The sequence below is a fragment of the Schistocerca americana genome, chromosome 1, assembly GCF_021461395.2.
Source record: "Schistocerca americana isolate TAMUIC-IGC-003095 chromosome 1, iqSchAmer2.1, whole genome shotgun sequence".
NCBI classification, from domain to species: Eukaryota; Metazoa; Arthropoda; class Insecta; order Orthoptera; family Acrididae; genus Schistocerca; species Schistocerca americana.
The window spans coordinates 374,829,414-374,850,387 of record NC_060119.1 but is presented as its reverse complement, the minus strand read 5'-3'; the positions used below and the strand labels follow the sequence as shown (position 1 = coordinate 374,850,387).

The window sequence follows — 20,974 nt, the reverse complement described above, 5'->3', positions numbered from 1 at the left end:
ATATCACAGACTGCTGCTATTGAGTAGAAGAATGCTGTCAAATATTTTCTTCTGCACTGCTTAAATATTTGCAGCGTACCACCGAATCGGCATTGTGTTAAACCGATCCAAATAAATATCTGTTTGATACTACCAATCAATGTGCTCCGTTTGGTATGAGTCTGATGTCTGGGATATATGGCATGAAGGGTATAAAAAGTTTAGTTTAACAATTCATATGTTAAACGAGGACTCTGTTTGAAACTTTCTAACACTGAAGAACTGTCACCCAAGGACAAAATGAGAAAAGAAGCCGGACACATGGGGGTAGGACTCAAGCTTAGAGGGTTCCATACAAACTTCATTATGTGTATAGATCGTTAATCTACAGGTTTTGATCGATGAGTCTATCCGTATCAAAATATGGGACACAAATGGTTGTATCTTTTGATTACATTGACTGAGAAGCTTATTTTTTATACCACCAAGGGACCGCAGACCTTAGCATTTTGCCGGCCGAAGTGGCCGTGCGGTTAAAGGCGCTGCAGTCTGGAACCGCGCGACCGCTACGGTCGCAGGTTCGAATCCTGCCTCGGGCATGGATGTTTGTGATGTCCTTAGGTTAGTTAGGTTTAACTAGTTCTAAGTTCTAGGGGACTAATGACCTCAGCAGTTGAGTCCCATAGTGCTCAGAGCCATTTGAACCATTTTGAACCTTAGCATTTCACATAAAATGATTCAAATGGCTCTCAGCACTATGGGACTTAACATCTTAGGTCATCAGTCTCCTAAAACTTAGAACTACTTAAACGTAACTAACCTAAGGACTTCACACACATCCATGCCCCAGGCAGGATTCGAACCTGCGACGGTTCCGGACTGGAGCGCCTAGAACCGCTCGGCCACCGCGGCCGGCTAGCATTTCACATAAATTTCAACTTGAGACGTCTACCCGTTCCTGAAGAAAAGGGGTCTTAACAACGGACACACAGACTGGCGGACAATAAAATATTCTTATATGGGTTCGTTTCATTTTTAGCGGTGGAGGTATGGAACCCAATGAAAGAGAATGGAACAGGGCAGAATTAGCACCACAAAATTTATGGCAGGAGTCTATAAAGTGGCTTCATGTTAACACGAAGCCCACTAACTTTTACGTGCATGATATGAGAGACTCCGAAGTAACTCTCTGGATTTATTGGCTTCTGCAGTGTCCGGCGAGCAGTACGAAGTACTGCGAATTCTCTATAGCACGATTTTTGTCTCAAACCTAAAAAAATGCTTCTTTATTAGGCACAGGAAGCTTTAATTTAGCTTGTTGTCATAAAAATCATGTTGTCTGCGATTCAAGTAAGTGGTATACAAGTAAGAGTATACAAGTCTCCCCGTCTTTGCTAAACTCGTCACACAATATATGCCAACTGACAATACTGTGAAAACGATAGCTTACTACCCATCTCGTAGCGGAGATGTTGGTCTGGCTTCAACAGCCACAGACAGTGGTCATGTGAGCGTGAGTTGCATGATATGAGAGACTCCGAAGTAACTCTCTGGATTTATTGGCTTCTGCAGTGTCCGGCGAGCAGTACGAAGTACTGCGAATTCTCTATAGCACGATTTTTGTCTCAAACCTAAAAAAATGCTTCTTTATTAGACACAGGAAGCTTTAATTTAGCTTGTTGTCATAAAAATCATGTTGTCTGCGATTCAAGTAAGTGGTATACAAGTAAGAGTATACAAGTCTCCCCGTCTTTGCTAAACTCGTCACACAATATATGCCAACTGACAATACTGTGAAAACGATAGCTTACTACCCATCTCGTAGCGGAGATGTTGGTCTGGCTTCAACAGCCACAGACAGTGGTCATGTGAGCGTGAGTTGTGTTTGTGTGAATGTGTGTGTATATGATGTCTACTTACGAAGAAGGCCTCATGGCCCAAAGCTTATTTGTTAAGCAGTCTTTTTGTTGTTCCTGTCTACGACTCAACTTCTCCGTTATAAGGCAAGTAGCTCAGGGATGTGTGTTAATTAACCTCTGCATATTGCGATTTTACAGGAGGAGGAGGAGGAGACTAGTGTTTAACGTCCCGTCGAAAACGAGGTCATTGAGACGAGCTCGGATAAGGGAAGGATTGGGAAGGAAATCGGCCGTGCCCTTTCAAAGGAACCATCCTAGCATTTGCCTGAGACAATTTAGGGAAATCACGGAAAACCTAAATCAGGATGTCCGCAGACGGGTTTGAACCGTCGTCCTCTCGAATGCGAGTACAGTGAGCTAACCACTGTGCCACCTTGAGATTTTACAAACCACGTTCCAGGACAGGTGCTTCCCCATTCATACGACATCCATGACTTAAAATAACGTCCATGGACAAAGTAAAACTTTTGTGTCGTCTTCTCATGTGAATTTGGAGGGATCATATTCAGTGAACCAATGCAGTTTAAATGCTAAAGGCATTAGGCGCAATAACGTTGTATCTGTCTTCTCTTCCTAACAAGATACAATATTAAGAGAAACAGTGTTGCAGCCACCTACAACCATTGGAATAAATCAGTAGTGAAGGTTGAAATTGTGTGTCGGACCGCGACTCGAACCTGGTTGCTCTGATTCTCTAGAAGTGTTACCCTAACCACCTCCGTCATTCGGACCGTCTTCACGGCTGACCCTAGTTCTCAACCTGTTTCCCGCGAGTAGCAACCCCTTCCATTAACACCACTGTTGTAGCATTCGCTAAGTTCCGGAGTGGTTCGAAAGATGCGGCGCACCGGCACTGAAAGTACCTAGAGCCGGACATGTCCGGCAGAACAGACAACACATGGCAGGGCGAGAATTCGAATCGGCCAGCTAGCGCGTCCAGATGGCCGAGGCGCGCCGCACGGTAGTTCAGCGTGTTCGGTCAGAAGGTTAGCTGCCCTCTCTAATAAAAAACTGAGTTAGTGGATGAACGATTATCTTGAACAAGCGGCATGGGTCGTCCTGCCCAAACAAACAGAACGATCAAAATGACATAAAGAAAGGCGGTTAAAGTAACCGTTCAAGAGGAGTGGGGAATCCAAGTTCGAGTCCCTGTCCTGCAAAAATTTCAACCTTCATCACTAATTTATCCCGATGCCAGTCCGCTGCTGAAGTCTTACTTTTCGCAATATTGTATTTTTACGGCCGCTGAAACACCAGTTGTGTCTTTTCTGTCACACATGGCCACAAACCAATTTACAATATATATATATACGTAGGTTGGAACTTAAATAGTGGCAACATTGCTGTGGAGACACTATGCAATGGAACCTACTATTGTCGCTGATAGCACACGTTGTTGACATACCTACCTTACCTCAGAGCAAATGGACTCGCCAGTCCCACGTCACCGGCATGCGCATAATCGAGGGAAGCACAGTCACTTCTGAGCGAGCGGTCTAACGTAACGGTGTCACTATGTTTTCGAAACAGGAACAACGGAGTTGGATCAAGATTGAATGTGCCAGAGGTCGTACAGCACGACAGTGTCATCAAGGTCTTCAAGAGGCGTGCAGGGAATCGGCATTGCCATGCAGAACAATGACACGTTGGGTAAAAGCCTTCAACGAAGGTTGGAAAACTGTGGCAGACATGCATCGAGCAGGCCATCCTAGCGTCTCTGAAGAAGGAGTGCGTGCTGTGCCACGTTAGCGTACAGTGATCGACGCAAAAAGATTCGTGAGCTCGCCCACGAAACCGGATCAGCGCATACGACTGTGCTTCGCATCCTGAAGGAACGCCTGGGAATGTGAAACATTGCATCACGATGTGTTTCGCATCACTTGACGGAAATGCAGAAATGGATGCGTTACGACGATGCTCAGACGCACTTGGAGCGCTATGAGCGCGAAGGAGAGGATTTATTATGGCGTATCGTAACAGTGGATGAGACGGGCCACATCGTACGAGCCAAAACTGAAACGCCACTCCAACGAATGGCGTCATTATGGGTCGCCGCGAAAGTCGAAAGTGCGTCAGAGCCCCAGTATAGTGAAAGTTATGCTGATTCTCGTGTACCACTGTGATGGTGTTATCCTAACGCATTACGTTCCTCCACAGCATACAGTCAATGCACAGTATTACTGTTAGTGTCTGGAGCATCACCTGCGACAAGCTTTGCGAAAGAAGCGGCGATACTTTGTGCCCAACCCACCCATCATTTCACACGACAATGGGAGGGTGCGTATAGCGCAAGCTGTGGCTACTCTGTTCGGCCAATGGGACTGGGAAGTACTATACCATCCACCATACTCCCCGGACGTAAGTCCTTGTGACTTTGATTTGATTCCGAAGATGATGGAACCACTTCGTGGCATTCGCATCACAACTGTTCCAGAGATTCCACAGGCAGTAGACCGCTACATTCGCACCATCAACAGAACAGGCTCTGCTAACGGTATACTACGCCTTCCACATCGCTGGCAACGGGTTCTACACACATGTAACTCTTTTGTATAGGTTGTGAATAAATAGTTGCCACTATTTAAGTGCCAACTCTCGTATACATACGGCTCTATGTACTTTCGGTGTGGATGCACCATAGGTTCTGAACTCCTGTGGTACTTAGCGAATGCTACGAGCAGTGGGGCTAATGGGAGGGGCTGCTACTTGCACGTCACAGTTCTTCAACCTCCACCAGTTATCCCAAAGCTTTTAGGCGGCTGAAGCCCTGTTTCTCGTGATGTAGCAGCGTCAATCGCTTCCGTATTCTCCGCAGCTGCTGGTGACGACTGACATGTTCGCGGGCGACGAGGACTGCCTGTACCTGAACGTGTACACGCACAAGGACGCGAACAAGGTGCCGGTGCTGGTGTGGCTGCATGGCGGCGGCTTCCACGCGGGCGATGGCGGCGTCGAGGAGAACGGGCCCGAGTACCTGATGGACCAGAACCTGGTGCTCGTCACGCTCAACCACCGCCTCGGCGTGCTCGGCTTCCTCAGCACCGGCGACGCAGAGCTGCCCGGCAACTACGGCCTCAAGGTGCGCGCCTCACGGCTCACTGACTCTGGCGTGCTGTGCACTCACCGTCGGGACACGCCGCTAGCTGAACGTAGCTCTGCTTCTTTCCTTTAAAAACTAAGCGCTTAGAATGCTCTCTCGGGTCAAAGTTATCTAACTGGTATTTTAGGGCATAACACTCATAAGCTATCAAAAGAGACTATAATACGTGTTGATGGTGTTGGGACAGCAACCAGCCACAAACTTACTTTCAGTTCCTTTATTCAAAGGCTACCGTTACCGGTTTCGAATCGCTGTGATTCATCCTCAGACGGTTTACACGCTTTCTTTATGACATGTGGTGTGTTTTTTTACACATTAATTGTCCTAAAATATAAATAATACATAATTATAAACACGCCACACTCAGATGGTTGCGTTACAGATTTTTGTTGCATGTGATTTACGTGAAATGTCGGTTTGGAGTGTTTGTTTTCACAACATTCGTCCAACAGATGTGAATACATTCCCACTGCATTCTTATTGTTGCACACGTAAATTTTTCTCACTGAACACTTTAGATTTGTCACTGAGAATATTTCTGCCACGCACTACATGTTTTGATACATACAAAGAGCTTACAAACATATGAGTATCAAAGATAGTATGATATATCGTAACATTTGACGATGATGTCCTATATTTGGAAAGGATCATATATTCATTTACGCAACTGTAATGCCTTTTACACTAGTACAGAGTCATTGATTTTTTGAGTTGATATTGTTACATTAATTATATATATTACTGTATAGGTAAAATAGTACATTATTTAATTACATTTAGCATCATGAGAATTATAGTAACATATAAATTTGCTACTTGATCTGCAGATAGGCGTACTAATATTATTTGCTTTGGAGGTTGGAAAATAATTTTTGGAAATTTTTCAGGAAAGGGGTGTTAGCTAACTCTGTTTGTTCGTTAAGGATATAGTCTGGGGTGTTGTTTTTGTGTGTGTGTATTTATATTTTTTCTAATATATTCATAGGGGCTCCATTTTCTGCTAGATGTAAAATTTTTAAGTTGTCCTCAATGTTTCCCACTGAATGGTTTTCTTCAGCAATATGGGCTCCAAATGCGGATTTGTTCAAGTTACCAAGTCTTAAAGCATCAATGTGTTCTTTGTATCAAAACTTTTGCCTGTCTGTCCAATGTAGAATTTTGGGCATGTATCGCATTTGAGTTTGTATATTCCTGATTTACGGTAGGGACTCTTGGAGGTATTTACATCATGGATTACTTCTTGTTGTAGTTTATTATTTGTGGAAAAGCTGATTGTGATATTTTTCTTTTTAAATAAGTTTGCTATTTGGTATGAAAGTGGGCCTATGTATGGGAGAGTAGCATATTTAGGTTTGGCTTCTGTGGCACACAGATTTGGCTTGAGGTGACTGCTGTGAAGTGCATCTGTAGTTTTTGTCTGCATTTTGTTGTATAGTTTTCTATTATTGTGGGTTTATATCCATTATTATGAGCAACTGTTTTAATTATATTGATTTCATTTTGTTGGTCTGTGTCACTCATAGGTACTTTTTTTTAATTCGGTGTAGCATCGTTTTGAAATACGCCATTTTTCGTGGTGCGTGGTAGAAATCTTCTCAGTGACAAATTTAAAGTGTTCACACAGAAAAATTTACATGTGCAACAATCAGAAATCGGGAATGTATTCACATTTGTTGGACGAATGTTATGAAAACAAATACTCCAAACCGACATTTCACGTAAGTCACACGCAACGAAAATCTGTAACTCAACTATCTGTGTGTGGCGTGTTAATAATTATGTATTATTTATATTTTAGGACAATTAATCTGTAAAAAAGAAACCACATGTCATAAAGAAAGCGTGTAAACCGTCTGAGGATGAATCACAGCGATTTGAAACCGATAACGGTACCCTTTGAATAAAGGTACTGAAAGTAAATTTGTGGCTGGTTGCTGTCCCAACACCGTCAACATTTGTCTTCAAACAACAGCCACGGTCTCCATCATGTCATGATATGACAAAATTGCATTTAATACGAGTATTAAACCTAATTTTTATTTGCTCATCCAAGTTAACATTTGTGTCAAGATAGCATACATTATTTTAAAAAAAGAAACAAATAAAGAAAGAAAAAAAACCGACGCACCACGAAGGAATTATTCAAATGGGCTGGGAATAGGTAGATGTGATATTCTATCATCCTCAGAAATATCCGAAGGAGCTGAATTGCTTTTCAGCTCATTTGCATGCACTCCACATAACGTAAGTGTCTTGCAGGTCCTCCAATCTCGTTTTGGTGCAGTCATTAGTTATACAAAATGGTGACCACAAGAAAATACTGCTCTCTATGGTAGTTAACTAGGGGTATAAATTGGTGTCATGAATCTAAAATTTTCAGGGAATACCAGAAACAGTCCTTAAGTCTTGTAAACTCAAATTCACTACAAGAAGCTGTATTTGTGAAGTGCTAACACTCTCATCATTACCTGCCACAAATAATGAACATAACTCTAACACATCAATCATTCTTGAACTCTTGTACTCTAAAAGATTTTCCCATCGTCTGTTAACTGTCGTTCACTAAGCGAGGGCTTTTATATAAACCGAATAATGAACTAAGCAGCCACAATCAAAAGCGTCAAGCGCTCTGTCAAAAACTCGCCGTCAACAACGTATCACTAGTAATTTCACTATTTTCGTGATAGTACGCTGATTTATGTGTAGTTCGAAAACCACCTATCGTACTTGTTGCCTAACACAAAGTGTTATTAAAAATCTAAGTTATTCGTATGCATTGAGACTCGACGACAACACTAATCGTCGTTGCTGACTAACCGCAAATAAGCGTGATATAATACATTTTTAGCTAGTATCAGATGGCAAATCTGAACTTTAAATTAGTTGACGAAAATGTTTGAACTGGATTGGGACAGCGATCTAGAAGCGTATGTCTGTTAACCAAACACGAAGTATGTTAATCATTGTTTCATTCCCAAACAACAAACTTGAAATGACGTAATGTATGTGTTGGATAGTGATTCGAACACATCATCTAGCCCGATTATCATGTAAGCACTGTCATGACATATACCGTATTTTCTCACCAGTAGTGTGATGTTTGGGACTGCAGTGACGAGAAAATTAACAACTTCTGCCTTCTCGGGATTCGAACCCAGCTCCTATCGCCGTTGTTTTCTAGACACGACCAGACATTAACTATAGGTTTCTTTCACCAGTAGCGACATGTGCGCATTTTTGAACTAGAAGTGACGTGATGAAGAGTACAATGATGACTGAGAGTCGGATCCTGTGCTTATCGTTGTTCACTACACATGAAGACACAATTTTTTCACCATTGTTCGAAGTTGAAACGATGATAAGAAAAGATCGTGTTTCTCTGTGGGAGCCGAACCCGTCATATATCATTATTGACAATGAATGAGGAGACGTTAAAAATGAAAGTGAATTTCCATCAACAGTTAGGTGTGCTCTAGCTTATGCCTGAAAGGACATTACGAAAGTTTATGTGCCCATCCAGGATCGCATCCTGACACGCCCCGTAACTGGAGAACTTGAGGGGTTTATAAACTTGAGCGAAGAGCGAATGCTATTTTTTCAACTGTAACACATCGGTCTTCACGAATAATGTCGCCAATGTGGGATTCAGGCGAAGGAGTTAACACGTCTCGTGACCGGCCAGGAATCTTCTGCCCACTTACAATCATTTCCGCGATTCGTACAACTTTCAGCACAATATAAAACTATTCGAGAACAGATTTTATCTTGTTCTTCGCCTTCATCAAACAAAATAGCGGATCACTGAACGTTGTTGAACTCAAATGGAAGGTTTTAGCAGCCACGCCATCGTTACTTGCAATGTTGAGTTATAAACGAAACAATTTTTATCCGCCAGCAGTTCTCAGCACATGCATGTGATGAGAACCAAAAGTCATGAAACTAAGAAGATCCTGCAAACTTTTATCTTTTTAAATCCTTTTTCCTCTTTAATTGCTGAATTTACCTCGTATATTTCGTTATTCACCATCTCTTTTCGGCAGTTGCCGTTAGAAAAACAAAAACTATGTATGAAATCCTTTTAAATGATGTTGTGATGACGGGCTACGCCCGAAACACCTAAACAAAGAAATTGTTAGTTATAAGTAGAATTTTACCATTAGCTGCAGAATAAAGCAGTGAAAAAAGGCGTGCTCAGTACTGACTGGCGTTTGACCTCTTCGTGAAGATATAGTGCCATCAATTCGTTGTTTTCTCAAGGCTACGAACTCCTTAAGTTCTTGCGTAAGACGCATGTCAGGGTTCGAAACCTGGCTGGGCACAAAAACTTTCATAATGTCCTATCAGGCTTAAGCATGAGTACACCTAACTGTTGATGGACATTTACTTTCATTTTTAAAGTCTTTGCATTCATGGTCAATAATGACATATGACGGGTTCGACTCCCAGAGAGACACAGATCTTTTCGTCACGTCGTTTCATGTTCAAACTTGCCGCTCCTAGCTAATAGCGAAACAAAATTTGATAATTAATGTATCTTCTTGTGCAGTGAACGATAAGTGCGGGATCCGATTCCCAGTCGTCGCTGTACTCTTTGTCACGCCAATTCTAGTTCAAAAATACGCACATATCGCTACTAGTGAAAGAAACCTATAGTTAATGTCTATTGAATCATTGGAAGCCAGAAGTTGCTAATTTTCTCGTCACTGCAGTTCCAAACGTTACACTACTGGCGAGAAAATTCGATATCTCCACATGACTGTGCTTACATGTAGGTGCTGAGTTCGAATCGCCACGCAACACATACATTACCTCATTTCAAGTTTGCCGGCCAGGGTGGCCAAGCGGTTAAAGGCGCTACAGTCTGGAACCGCGCGACCGCTACGGTCGCAGGTTCGAATCCTGCCTCGGGCATGGATGTATGTGATGTCCTTAGGTTAGTTAGGTTTAAGTAGTTCTAAGTTCTAGGGGACTGATGACCATAGCTGTTAAGTCCCATAGCGCTCAGAGCCATTTCAAGTTTTTTTATTTGGGAATGAAACCATAAGTAACATATTTCGTGTTTGGTTAACAGCGACAACTGATTCTAGATACCTGTCCCTATCCAGTTCATACATTTTCGTCACCTAATTTAAAGTTCAGATTTGCTAACTGATACTTGCTAAAAATATATTGTATCTCGTCTCTTTACGGTGAATCAGCAATGTCGATCAGTGCTGTGGTCGAATCTCGGTCAGGCACAAATAAGAGGCGTATTTGGAAAGTAAGGGCTGATCGGTCGCCAAAGGGAAACCACTGTTAAAATCCGATGAAGCTCTGCACAGATGTGTTGAGCAGCGTCTTTAGTACGCCCGTCGATGCCGCAACGTCTCTGTTTTCAGTTCTGAACGCACAGTGAGCACATAAAGATGCCTAGAACAATAGTATCTCCCGCAAAGGGCCTGGTGAGAAATTTCGCCTGAAGCTATGCAGACCACGTAACATAACTGTCACGTGTTTCCTTCTTCAAGACAATTCTCGGCCGCATTCTGCAGGGTCAATGAAGACGTTCCTGCAGCCTGAAGCTATGCAACCCATGTAACATAACTGTCATCCGTTTCTTTCTTCAAGACAATTTTCGGCCGCATTCTGCAGGGACAATGAAGACGCTCCTGCAGTGTTTCCATTGGTAAGTGTTTGATAATCCACAATACAGCCCGTAAATGTTTCCCTCTGCGTTTCAGCTCTAAGTACACGAACCACTGGCTATGAAGACAACATTTTGGCACAGACAACGAGCTGTAGACCAGCGTAGAGAATTGGTGGAGAGCGTTGGCGGCTACCATCTGTGACCATGGCGTTGCAAAGTTTGTACAACGCTACCACATATGTCTAAGTTGAATCGGCGACTATGTAGATAACTAGCTGGAAGTTGTAGCTAAATGTTGCAAATAAAATATTTTTCATTTTCACTCTGGTTACCATTTCGTGACCTATCGGACATTACCGATACGCCTCGTAATTTGCTTTGTTAGTATTGGGTCTCAATGCATATCTTTAACAAAAAATTTCGTCGTGTCATTTAAAGTCAAATAAATACACAACACTATTCTGGAGTATTGCTGTGCCGTGTGGGATCCACATCGGGTGGGACTGACGGATGACATCGAAAAAGTTCAAAGAAGGGCAGCTCGTTTTGTATTATCGCGAAATAGGGGACACAGACATGATACGTGAATTGGAGTGGCAATCATTAAAACAAAGGCGTTTTTCGTTGCTATGAGATCTTCTCATGAAATTTCAATCACCAGTTTTCTCCTCCGATTGCGAAAATATTGTTTTGGCATCCACCTACAGAGGGGGAAATGGTCATCACGACAAAATAAGAGAAATCCGGGCTCACACCGAAAAATTTAAGTGCTCCTTTTTTCAAGCGCGCCGTTCGAGAGTGGAACGGTAGAGAGACAGTTTGAAGGTGGTCCATTGAATCCTCTGCCTGGAATCATAGAGATTTGGGAGTCCAGATGTGGTGTCACCGCCAGACACCACACTTGCTAGGTGGTAGTTTTAAATCGGCCGCGGTCCATTAGTACATGTCGGACCCGCGTGTCGCCACTGTGTGATCGCAGACCGAGCGCCACCACAAGGCAGGTCTCGAGATATGGACTAGCACTCGCCCCAGTTGTACGGACAACGTAGCTAGCGATGCACACTGACGAAGCCTCGCTCATTTGCAGAGCAGATAGTTAGAATAGCCTTCAGCTAAGTCAATGGCTACAACCTAGCAAGGCGCCATTAGTAACATTGCATGTATCTAAAGAGTCTCACTTGTATCGCCACAATCTCCAGATGTACCAAAAGGATGGATTAAAGTTAAATATTCCAGAAGCCACGTACTTTTCTTTATAGCATTCATTACGTATCCTGTTTCAGACCTCACGCCATCCTGCTTTAGCTTAGCGCGTGCCTTTCGGCTTCCTCTCATTGTGTCTAGGCTGTCTTGTCTAGACACAACATTTTTGGTGACGAGTCAACGGAAAGGGTCTTGTTCTTTCTAATTGCTTACATTTACTTGTGTCATGGCTTCGCCAGATGTACTGTCCGAATTTTATCGCTTGCAAAATCAGCAGACGCAGGCGTTATTGGATGCCCTTGGACAGCTCGTCCAGGGTCAACGTGCACTGCAAAACGATGCGGCCGCCGCCGCTTTACCGCTACCGCAGCCACAACATGCAGTTGCACCCCCATTCCGTAATTTTCAGGCAGACGTGGAAACACGGACGGAGTGGTCACGCCAATTTGGATTTCATCTCGCCGCCTACAGAATTCAAGGTAACGAGCGGCAGCCTCATTTATTGGCATGTGTAGGGGTGGAAACGTACCGTGTGATAGTGAAATTATTTCCCCGACGCGACATAGCAACTCTGTCCTACGAAGAAATTTTGTCGGCATTGGACACCTATTTCAAAGAAACAGTCAATGTCGTTGCAAAAAGGTATACGTTCTTTCGTACAAAACGTACGGCCAGTCAGACTAATAGGGAGTGGGTTGCAACTTTGCAAGGCCTTACAAGGGATTGTGCTTTTGAGTGTGAATGTGGACTCCCTTATTCAGATACAATGGTCCGTGATGCAATTGCACAGAACGTTTCTGATGTTCGTATACGGGAACAGATTTTGAAACTAGTTAATCCCTCCCTTCAACAAGTGATAGACATATTGGATAGACAAGACACGCTTGACTTTGCTCAGGAATCATTTGCAACTTCGCCAGCCGTGTGTACCATTAACCGGCCCGCCGGGCGCGCTGCACAGCCCGGTAAACTGCCCTCGCGCACGTCCACGCAGCTGCCGCCACGCTCTAAACCAGGTGTGCCGCGCCAGCATACAAATGTAGTGAAATCATGCCCGCGGTGTGCTACTAGACATTCGCGTGAAAATTGCCCGTCACGCCAAGCTATTTGCTTTTTCTGTAATAAGAAAGGACATGTTCAAAGTGTTTGCTAGAAAAAGCTCAGATCAGACACTCATCATTCCAGGCCCTTTGCTTCGTGCCGGAATCGAACCAAGAATACTCAGGCTCGTGAACCTTCACCCATGGACATTCATGTAGTTAATTCCACTCTGCCCAGTGCCACTCTTTCTAACAGTGACTGTGTTCGTCCCACACAAAGTGTGCGTCGACGTCGCCGGAAATCACGTCAATTAACAAGTGATGCTGTACCTGTATCAGTTCAAATTGCACGAGACAGTCGCTCTTGTCGTCAGCAGGACAATAAACTTTTTGTAGATTTGGACTTTAATGGCAAGGTCATACCATTCCAGCTCGATACCGGAGCTGCTGTTTCATTGATCAATCACGACACGTACAAACAACTGGGCAAACCTCCGTTGCGTGCCGCAAATGTTAAGTTACATAGTTATTCAGGTCAGAATATCCCTGTGTTAGGACCGTGCACTCTTCTTGCAACATACAAGGGGCAAACAAAACTTGTGTCATTTTACGTTCTTCGTTCTTCTACTGCAGTGAACTTGTTTGGTTTAGATTTATTTCAGTTGTTTAACATGTCTATAGTAAATCAGGTCCTATCAGTGAATCAGACTGTGCTTTCAGACAGTGTTTCTCGTCTATGTGAAGAATTTGCAGACATTTTTGCACCGGGCCTTGGTTGCGCTAAGAACTATGAAGCACATTTGGAACTGAAAGTAAACACGCAACCGAAATTTTTCAGAGCGCGCAATGTTCCTCACACATTGCGTGATGAGGTCGCGGGCCCCTTACCTGATTTGGAATCACAAGGTGTGAGTGAATGTGTGCAATGCCTCTTCCATTTCAGCTCCGCTCCATAGCTTACGCCGTACAGGTGTTCCGTTCGGCTGGACGACGGAATGCGAACGCGCCTTTCTCCAGTTGAAATCGGCGTTGCTTTCAAATACTTGCCTTACACCATTCGATCCCCTTTTGTTGATGGTAAAAGTATCGGATTTCGGGATCAGTGCTGTGCTTGAGCACAAAGATGGATCGCATGATCGCCCTATTGCCTTTGCGTCCAAATTGCTCTCGTCTGCGCAAAGAAATTACTGGCAGATAGAGAAAGAAGCTTTGGCTCTCATGATTTCTTGTATGGTCGTCACTTTACCATCATCACAGACCATAAACCCTTGACATCGCTTTTTCATCCGAACAAGCCTGTACCTCCACGTACAGCGCAGAAATTCATTCGCTGGTCTATTTTCCTCTCACAGTACCGCTACGATATCTTGTATCGGTCCACTGCTAAGCACGGAAACGCCGATGCGTTGTCCCGTTTGCCTGTTGCTGAGGATAGAGCATTCGATTCTTCCGAACTTGCTTGCATGTTCATTGATGCGGAAACCGATGACGTGGTCGAATCGTTTCCGATTGGTTTTCGTCGTGTAGCTACAGCCACAGATGCTGACCCTGTCCTTGCTACCGTTTTGCGTTTTGTTGCTACGCAATGGCCTTTGTCAAAGTCTCGGATCGAGGATCCATTGGTTCGCCGATTTTTTGCTCACAAGGAGCGACTTTTTGTTCGACATGGTGTTTTGTTGTTGCGTTCTGATAGTGATCAGTCCCGAGTCGTGGTCCCACGTTCGTTCGAGTCCTCTGTTTTACGGCTTCTTCACCAAGGACATTGGGGTATAGTGCGAACGAAACAACTTGCTCGTCAGCACTGTACTTGGTTCGGAATCGATGCTGCGATTACGAATATGTGTTCTTCTTGCATGGCGTGTGCCGAACAACAATCCGCACCGCCGCGGAAAGTCTTTGCATGGCCACAAGCCACTTCCCCTTGGCAACGCTTGCACATCGATTTTGCTGGTCCATTCTGGAATGCTCGATGGTTGGTTCTGGTAGATGCCTTCAGTAATTTTCCTTTTGTTGTCCAGATGTCTTCCACGACGTCAACTGCCACCATCCAAGCGTTGTCTGCTATTTTTTGCATTGAAGGTCCTCTGCAGACTATTGTTTCTGACAATGGCCCACAATTCATGTCCGCAGAATTTCAGTCATTCTGCCAGGCCAATGGTATTCAACATCTGCCATCCGCGCCGTTTTCGCCTCAGTCAAACGGTGCCGCTGAACGATTGGTCCGCACTTTCAAGTCACAGATGTTGAAGTTGAAAGAGTCGCATTCTCGGGAGGACGCGTTGTTGCTCTTTTTGTCTTCGTATCGCTCTCAGCCCCGAGATGGTCGCTCACCGGCTGAGTTGCTCCACGGTCGTCCTCATCGAACCTTGATGTCTTTGCTGCATCCGCAGCATCAGGTTCCTGTGCAGCGGGAGACTCCTGCTTTTGCTCCAGGCGACGTTGTATTCTATCGCAACTTTCGCGGTTCACGGCGTTGGCTCGCAGGGCGCATTCTTCACTGCCTCGGCCGCGCGATGTATTTGGTTTTGGGGGCCTCTGGTGAGGTGCGTCGGCATCTCAATCAGCTGCGCCTCTGTCGTCGCACGGGTTCTGCCGCTCCCCGTCTGCTTTCAGCGACGGTGCCGTCCGTTCAGCGCCCTGGGGACCCATCTACTGGCTCGCCTCATCCCCAGGTGTTACCGACGATGCCTTCCATTTTGCCCCATGGCCTCCGCCGCCGCCGCCGCCTGTCCTCCAGCCGGCGCCGCCTGCAGTGGACGCTTCGCTGCAGCCGCCAAGAGCCTCCCTGGGTTACGCGCCGCCGATCGCTTCCCGTGACCAGCAGTCCTCCGCCATGGAACTCTTGCCCGCTCCGGACCACACGACGTCATCGCGCGTCGGATAGCCCGACGCAATGGAGGTCGACCCTTCGGCCCCTCCTGTCTCTTTACGGGCGCATACACCGCATGTTGACGTGCACCCTGGACTAGGTTTTCAGGCGTTTCCTAGCTCCCCTTGGACCGAATGGCCGGGTGCGGGTGGCACAGCCTCGCCTGTTGTTAGGCTCCCCACCTCATCGCATACGTCAACATAGGGTCCTCCCCACGGCGGGCGGAAGCCTTATAACACGACCGTTCGCCGATTTGCGGGGGAGGAATGTGGTGTCACCGCCAGACACCACACTTGCTAGGTGGTAGTTTTAAATCGGCCGCGGTCCATTAGTACATGTCGGACCCGCGTGTCGCCACTGTGTGATCGCAGACCGAGCGCCACCACAAGGCAGGTCTCGAGATACGGACTAGCACTCGCCCCAGTTGTACGGACGTCGTAGCTAGCGATGCACACTGACGAAGCCTCGCTCATTTGCAGAGCAGATAGTTAGAATAGCCTTCAGCTAAGTCAATGGCTACGACCTAGCAAGGCGCCATTAGTAACATTGCATGTATCTAAAGAGTCTCACTTGTATCGCCACAATCTCCAGATGTACCAAAAGGATGGATTAAAGTTAAGTATTCCAGAAGCTACGTACTTTTCTTTATAGCATTCATTACGTATCCTTTTTCAGACCTCACCCCATCCTGCTTTAGCTTAGCGCGTGCCTTTCGGCTTCCTCTCATTGTGTCTAGGCTGTCTTGTCTAGACACAACACCAGATATTCCTGAAACTCTCTTATTCGCAAGAGAATGTACTTTTGAGTAAGGTTACGGACTGATTGATGTGTTATAGTTGCGGGTATTATTTCTGTCAGGTACTAGTGAAAGTGGCAATAGTTTAGAAATGTCGCTTCTTGCAATAATGTTGAGTTTACGAGCATTAAGGACTGTCTCATGTGTTCCCTGATATTTGTAATATCGTGGTATTAATTTATATTTGCAGTTAATTTCCATACAAAACCGTGTTTTCTAGAGGTCACTTGTGGTAACCATTTTGTATAGTGAAGCAACTATACCGAAACGCGATTAAAGGACTTGCAAGACAGTTACGTTATCTGAGCTGGATGCAAATCAGCTGAAACGCAATACAGGTCGTTAGGATACATATACAGACGAACAAATTTTTACTATTTCATAAAAAATTGGATGATTTATTCTAGACAATTAATGATTTATTCTAGACAATCTAGACAATTCAGCAAGTCGATAAGGTGTTGGTCCACCTCAGGCCCATATTCAAGCTGTTATTCGACTTGGCACTGATTGAGAGAATTGTTGGATGTCCTCCTGAGAGATGTCGTGCCAAATTTTGTCCAATTTGACGCGTTAGGTCATCAAAATCTCGAACTGGTTGGAGTATCCTGCTCATAATGCCGTTGTCGATCGGGCGACCTTGCTGGTTAAGACTGTGTTTGGAAAAATGAAGACGAGCAGCAGCAACCTGGCCTTGTGCAGGCGATTCAAATGGTTCAGATGGCTCTGAGCACTATGGGACTCAACTGCTGTGGTCATCAGTCCCCTAGAACTTAGAACTACTTAAACCTAACTAACCTAATGACATCACACACACCCATGCCCGACGCAGGATTCGAACCTGCGACCGTAGCAGCAGCGCGGCTCCGGACTGGAGCGCCTAGAACCGCACGGCCACCGCGGCCGGCTGTGCAGGCGGGCGTTATCTTGCTGAAATATAAGCCCAGGAAGGCTTACCATGAAAGGCAACAAAACGGGGCGCAGAATATCGTCGACGCACTACTGTACTGTAAAGGGTCCTGTTAACAAAAGAAATGGCACACCAGACCACCACTTCTGGTTGTCGCGCTATATGGCGGGCGACAGTCAGGTTGGTATCCCATCGAATAATCATTCCGGTCACATATATCTCTGAGTACTGGCCATTCCTCCTGCGTCACCCTGTATTTTAGTGGGGAAAAACGGTCAACGTAGTTCTGTGCCAATGAACCTGAAGATGGGAATTCATTGCCTAGAAACATGTCGTTCAACAGAAAGAAAAATATAAAATGGTTAAATGCAATGATTCAAGATATTAGTAATTTATAAGCTATGTTTGAGCTGTTTTATGGAGAATCATCCTTGTAAACCAATTTTTGTGTTATTGTGACTGAGACAGAAACGAAACAAGTTAGCAACCCATCATAGAAAAAGAATGTAATTTGATTTGAACAGGCAGCCCAGGAATGATCAGTGTTTTCTGGGATACAATAGGTATTTTCCCCAGTGATTTTCTTTCTAAGCTAAAAAAAATCTGGAAGGATCTGAAGTACAAATTGTCAGAATATCGACCCTGTGCACAAACCTCTTCCCTTTAGTAAAAAGTTTAAAGATCTTTTTGGGTGACAAACTTTTTAAGTTTAACGAAGGGTAGGTAGGTGTATTGCAGACGTTCAGGAGTAGTGCTTGAGGAATACGACCACGTAACTGGAGGAAAAAAAATCTGGACTGACCTAAAGGGGCTATGTCAAAATACAAGACTTTATGACTTACAAGATCTGACACGTGAAGCGTCGTGGCTAACTCGTCCGTTTCGGTCAGTTTTGGAGCAATTTGGAGCAGTTTACTCACAAGGGAACCTCCCCATCGCACCCCCTTCAGATTTAGTTATAAGTTGGCACAGTGGATAGGGCTTGAAAAACTGATACAGATCACTCGAGAAAACAGGAAGAAGTTGTGTGGAACTATGGAAAAAATAAGCAAAATATACAAACTGAGTAGTCCATGCGCAAGATAGGCAACATCAAGGATAAACTGAGCTCAGCAGCGCCGTGGTCCCGTGGTTAGCGTGAGCAGCTGCGGAACGGGAGGTCCTTGGTTCAAGTCTTACCTCGAGTGAAAAGTTTAATTTTTTGTTTTCAGACCATTATTTTGCGAAGTTGCACACGTACACAGAGCAGTATTGTTTACGTGATTGTGTGTCAATTATCAAAGTTCAGGCACTCACACATAATCAACCTCGCTCTTCAAAATTCCGGGACATGTTCAGATTTGCTTGGACATATGCAGGATTTGTCGGTCTACACACGAAAAAATTTGAAAACGTTAAAAACATATATTTTGACAGGGCATGGGAAAACTGTGCGACTGTGAAACTGTTGCATTCATTTGTCGGAGTTTTGTGACAAACTCTTATGTTTTCATCACTTTTTTGGGCGTGATTATCACATCCACAAGAAAACCTAAATCGGGCAAGGTAGAAGAAACTTTTTACCCGTTAGCCAAGTGTACAAGTTAGGTGAGTCGACAACATATTCCTGTCATGTGACGCACATGCCGTCACCAGTGTCGTATAGAATATATCAGAAGTGTTTTCCTGTGGAGGAATCGGTTGACCTATGACCTTGCGATCAAATGTTTTGGTTCCCATTGGAGAGGCACGTCCTTTCGCCTACTAATCTCACGGTTTTGCAGTGTGGTGGCAAAACACAGACACTAAACTTGTTACAGTGAACAGAGACGTCAATGAACGAACGGCAGATCATAACTTTGCGAAAATAAAGAAAGTAAACTTTTCACCAGAGGGAAGACTTGAACCAAGGACCTCTCGTTTCGCAGCTACTCACGCTAATCACGGGGCCACGGCGCTCCTGAGCTCACACTATCCTTGATGTTGCCTATCTTCGCATGGACTACTCAGTTTGTATATTTGGCTTTTTTTTTTCAAATACCAGACAACTTCTTCCTGTTTTCTCGATTGATCTGTATTCAGTTTTTCAAGGCCTATCCATTGTGCCAACTTATAACTAAATCTGAGGGGGGTGCGATGGGGAGGTTCCCTTATCAGTAAGGCGCGTCTGATTCAAATACGCCCTACATTCTAGACTTGATAAATGCTTTTATTGTGATTACCGGTGTGGCTTTCTGTGACATTTTTACTTCCCTCTCTTCTGCTAGCTGTAACTTATTCTTTCAGACCAGACTAGTTAATTTTTTCTGAGGATTCTGTTGTTTCAGTATTGCTAGGATGCCATTGCATCAGCATGTCGTTACTCCCATATGACTTGAAATAAACTTGACACAATGTTGATAGGACTGTCATTATTTTAATATTTCTATTCATTGTGCCAACTATTGTTATTATTATTATTATTATTATTATTATTACTACTACTAGTGGCAGCAGTAGTAGTAACCCACGGACTATGTACATTGCAGAGTTAACTGTAAATACAATCTCTAACCATGCCTGCTTAGATGTATGAGAACGCCTGAAGATCTCAATATTATCAGTGAAAATAAATATGCAAATAAACATACATTTTTTAGGACGCACAGTAATTGTGATAGTTTTCGATTAATAACTATCTTGTTATTCAGGATGATATAAATCCGACGTCACGTATGTATTTCTTTTCTGGCTTCAGACGCGTTAGAATCATGTTACATTCGTATTCGTATCACCACACTGAATTTCCTTCCGAATGACCGTTTTTAAGAAACGATTAACTTATCGAAAAGTTCCTGCTCACAATATCATGACCCTGAAAAATTCTTCTTTCTTTAAAGACTTAAAGATAACTATTTTAAGCCAAAACTGTGTACACAGAATTACTTACAGCTGTCGAGCGTGCAATGTAAATTTATAATACAGTACGGACTCTGAGTCTCCATCTATCAGCAGCACTCCAATATCAGTGTTCACTTAGTACGAATATTCGCAAAATGCACGTATCATTTAATAATTTCTCCAGCAGATACTTTCGTTCAGCCTAATAGCAATTACAGTAATCATTGCCTAATGCAATATGTTATTTGCATTCTGGGCAATTCCCAATTACAATTAATATTTCTGCATCAAGGCCTGATTTTCCAGCCAGCAGGCATTGCCCGTGATTTGTTGTGATCCTCGTTTAACATTGCTCGGATAAACAATTAATCCATCACTAACAACTGCAACTGATTTCTCCGACAATAAAAGCTTTCATAATGCATTATGCAGCCAGCAATTACTCCTTTAATGTTGAAAATGGTATTTTTTGGCCTGTGCCAAATTCATCTGATGTCGATGGCATTTAAGGACAAAAATAAATTAACTAAATAATTGAACTCCCAAGTGTCGTAATGGGTAAGCAACAATTTAAGAGGAAACACTGCGCTAGTCATCCGAGTGAAAATAAATAGAAATAGAAACTTTTACACTTGGAATGGTCAGCATCAAAACCCGATGACGTACTAAC

At 44.0% G+C, this 20,974-nt stretch overlaps 1 protein-coding gene across 1 annotated transcript in view; it reads left to right on the top strand.

Annotated features, from left to right (window-relative positions):
• LOC124551457 (juvenile hormone esterase-like) overlaps nt 1–20,974 on the top strand; it is a 95,486-nt gene that overhangs the window by 11,498 nt on the left and 63,014 nt on the right. Inside the window, exon 2 of the mRNA XM_047126446.1 lies at nt 4,714–4,977. Within this exon, the coding sequence (XP_046982402.1) occupies nt 4,714–4,977 (264 nt within the window). The remainder of the gene's footprint in view (nt 1–4,713; nt 4,978–20,974) is intronic.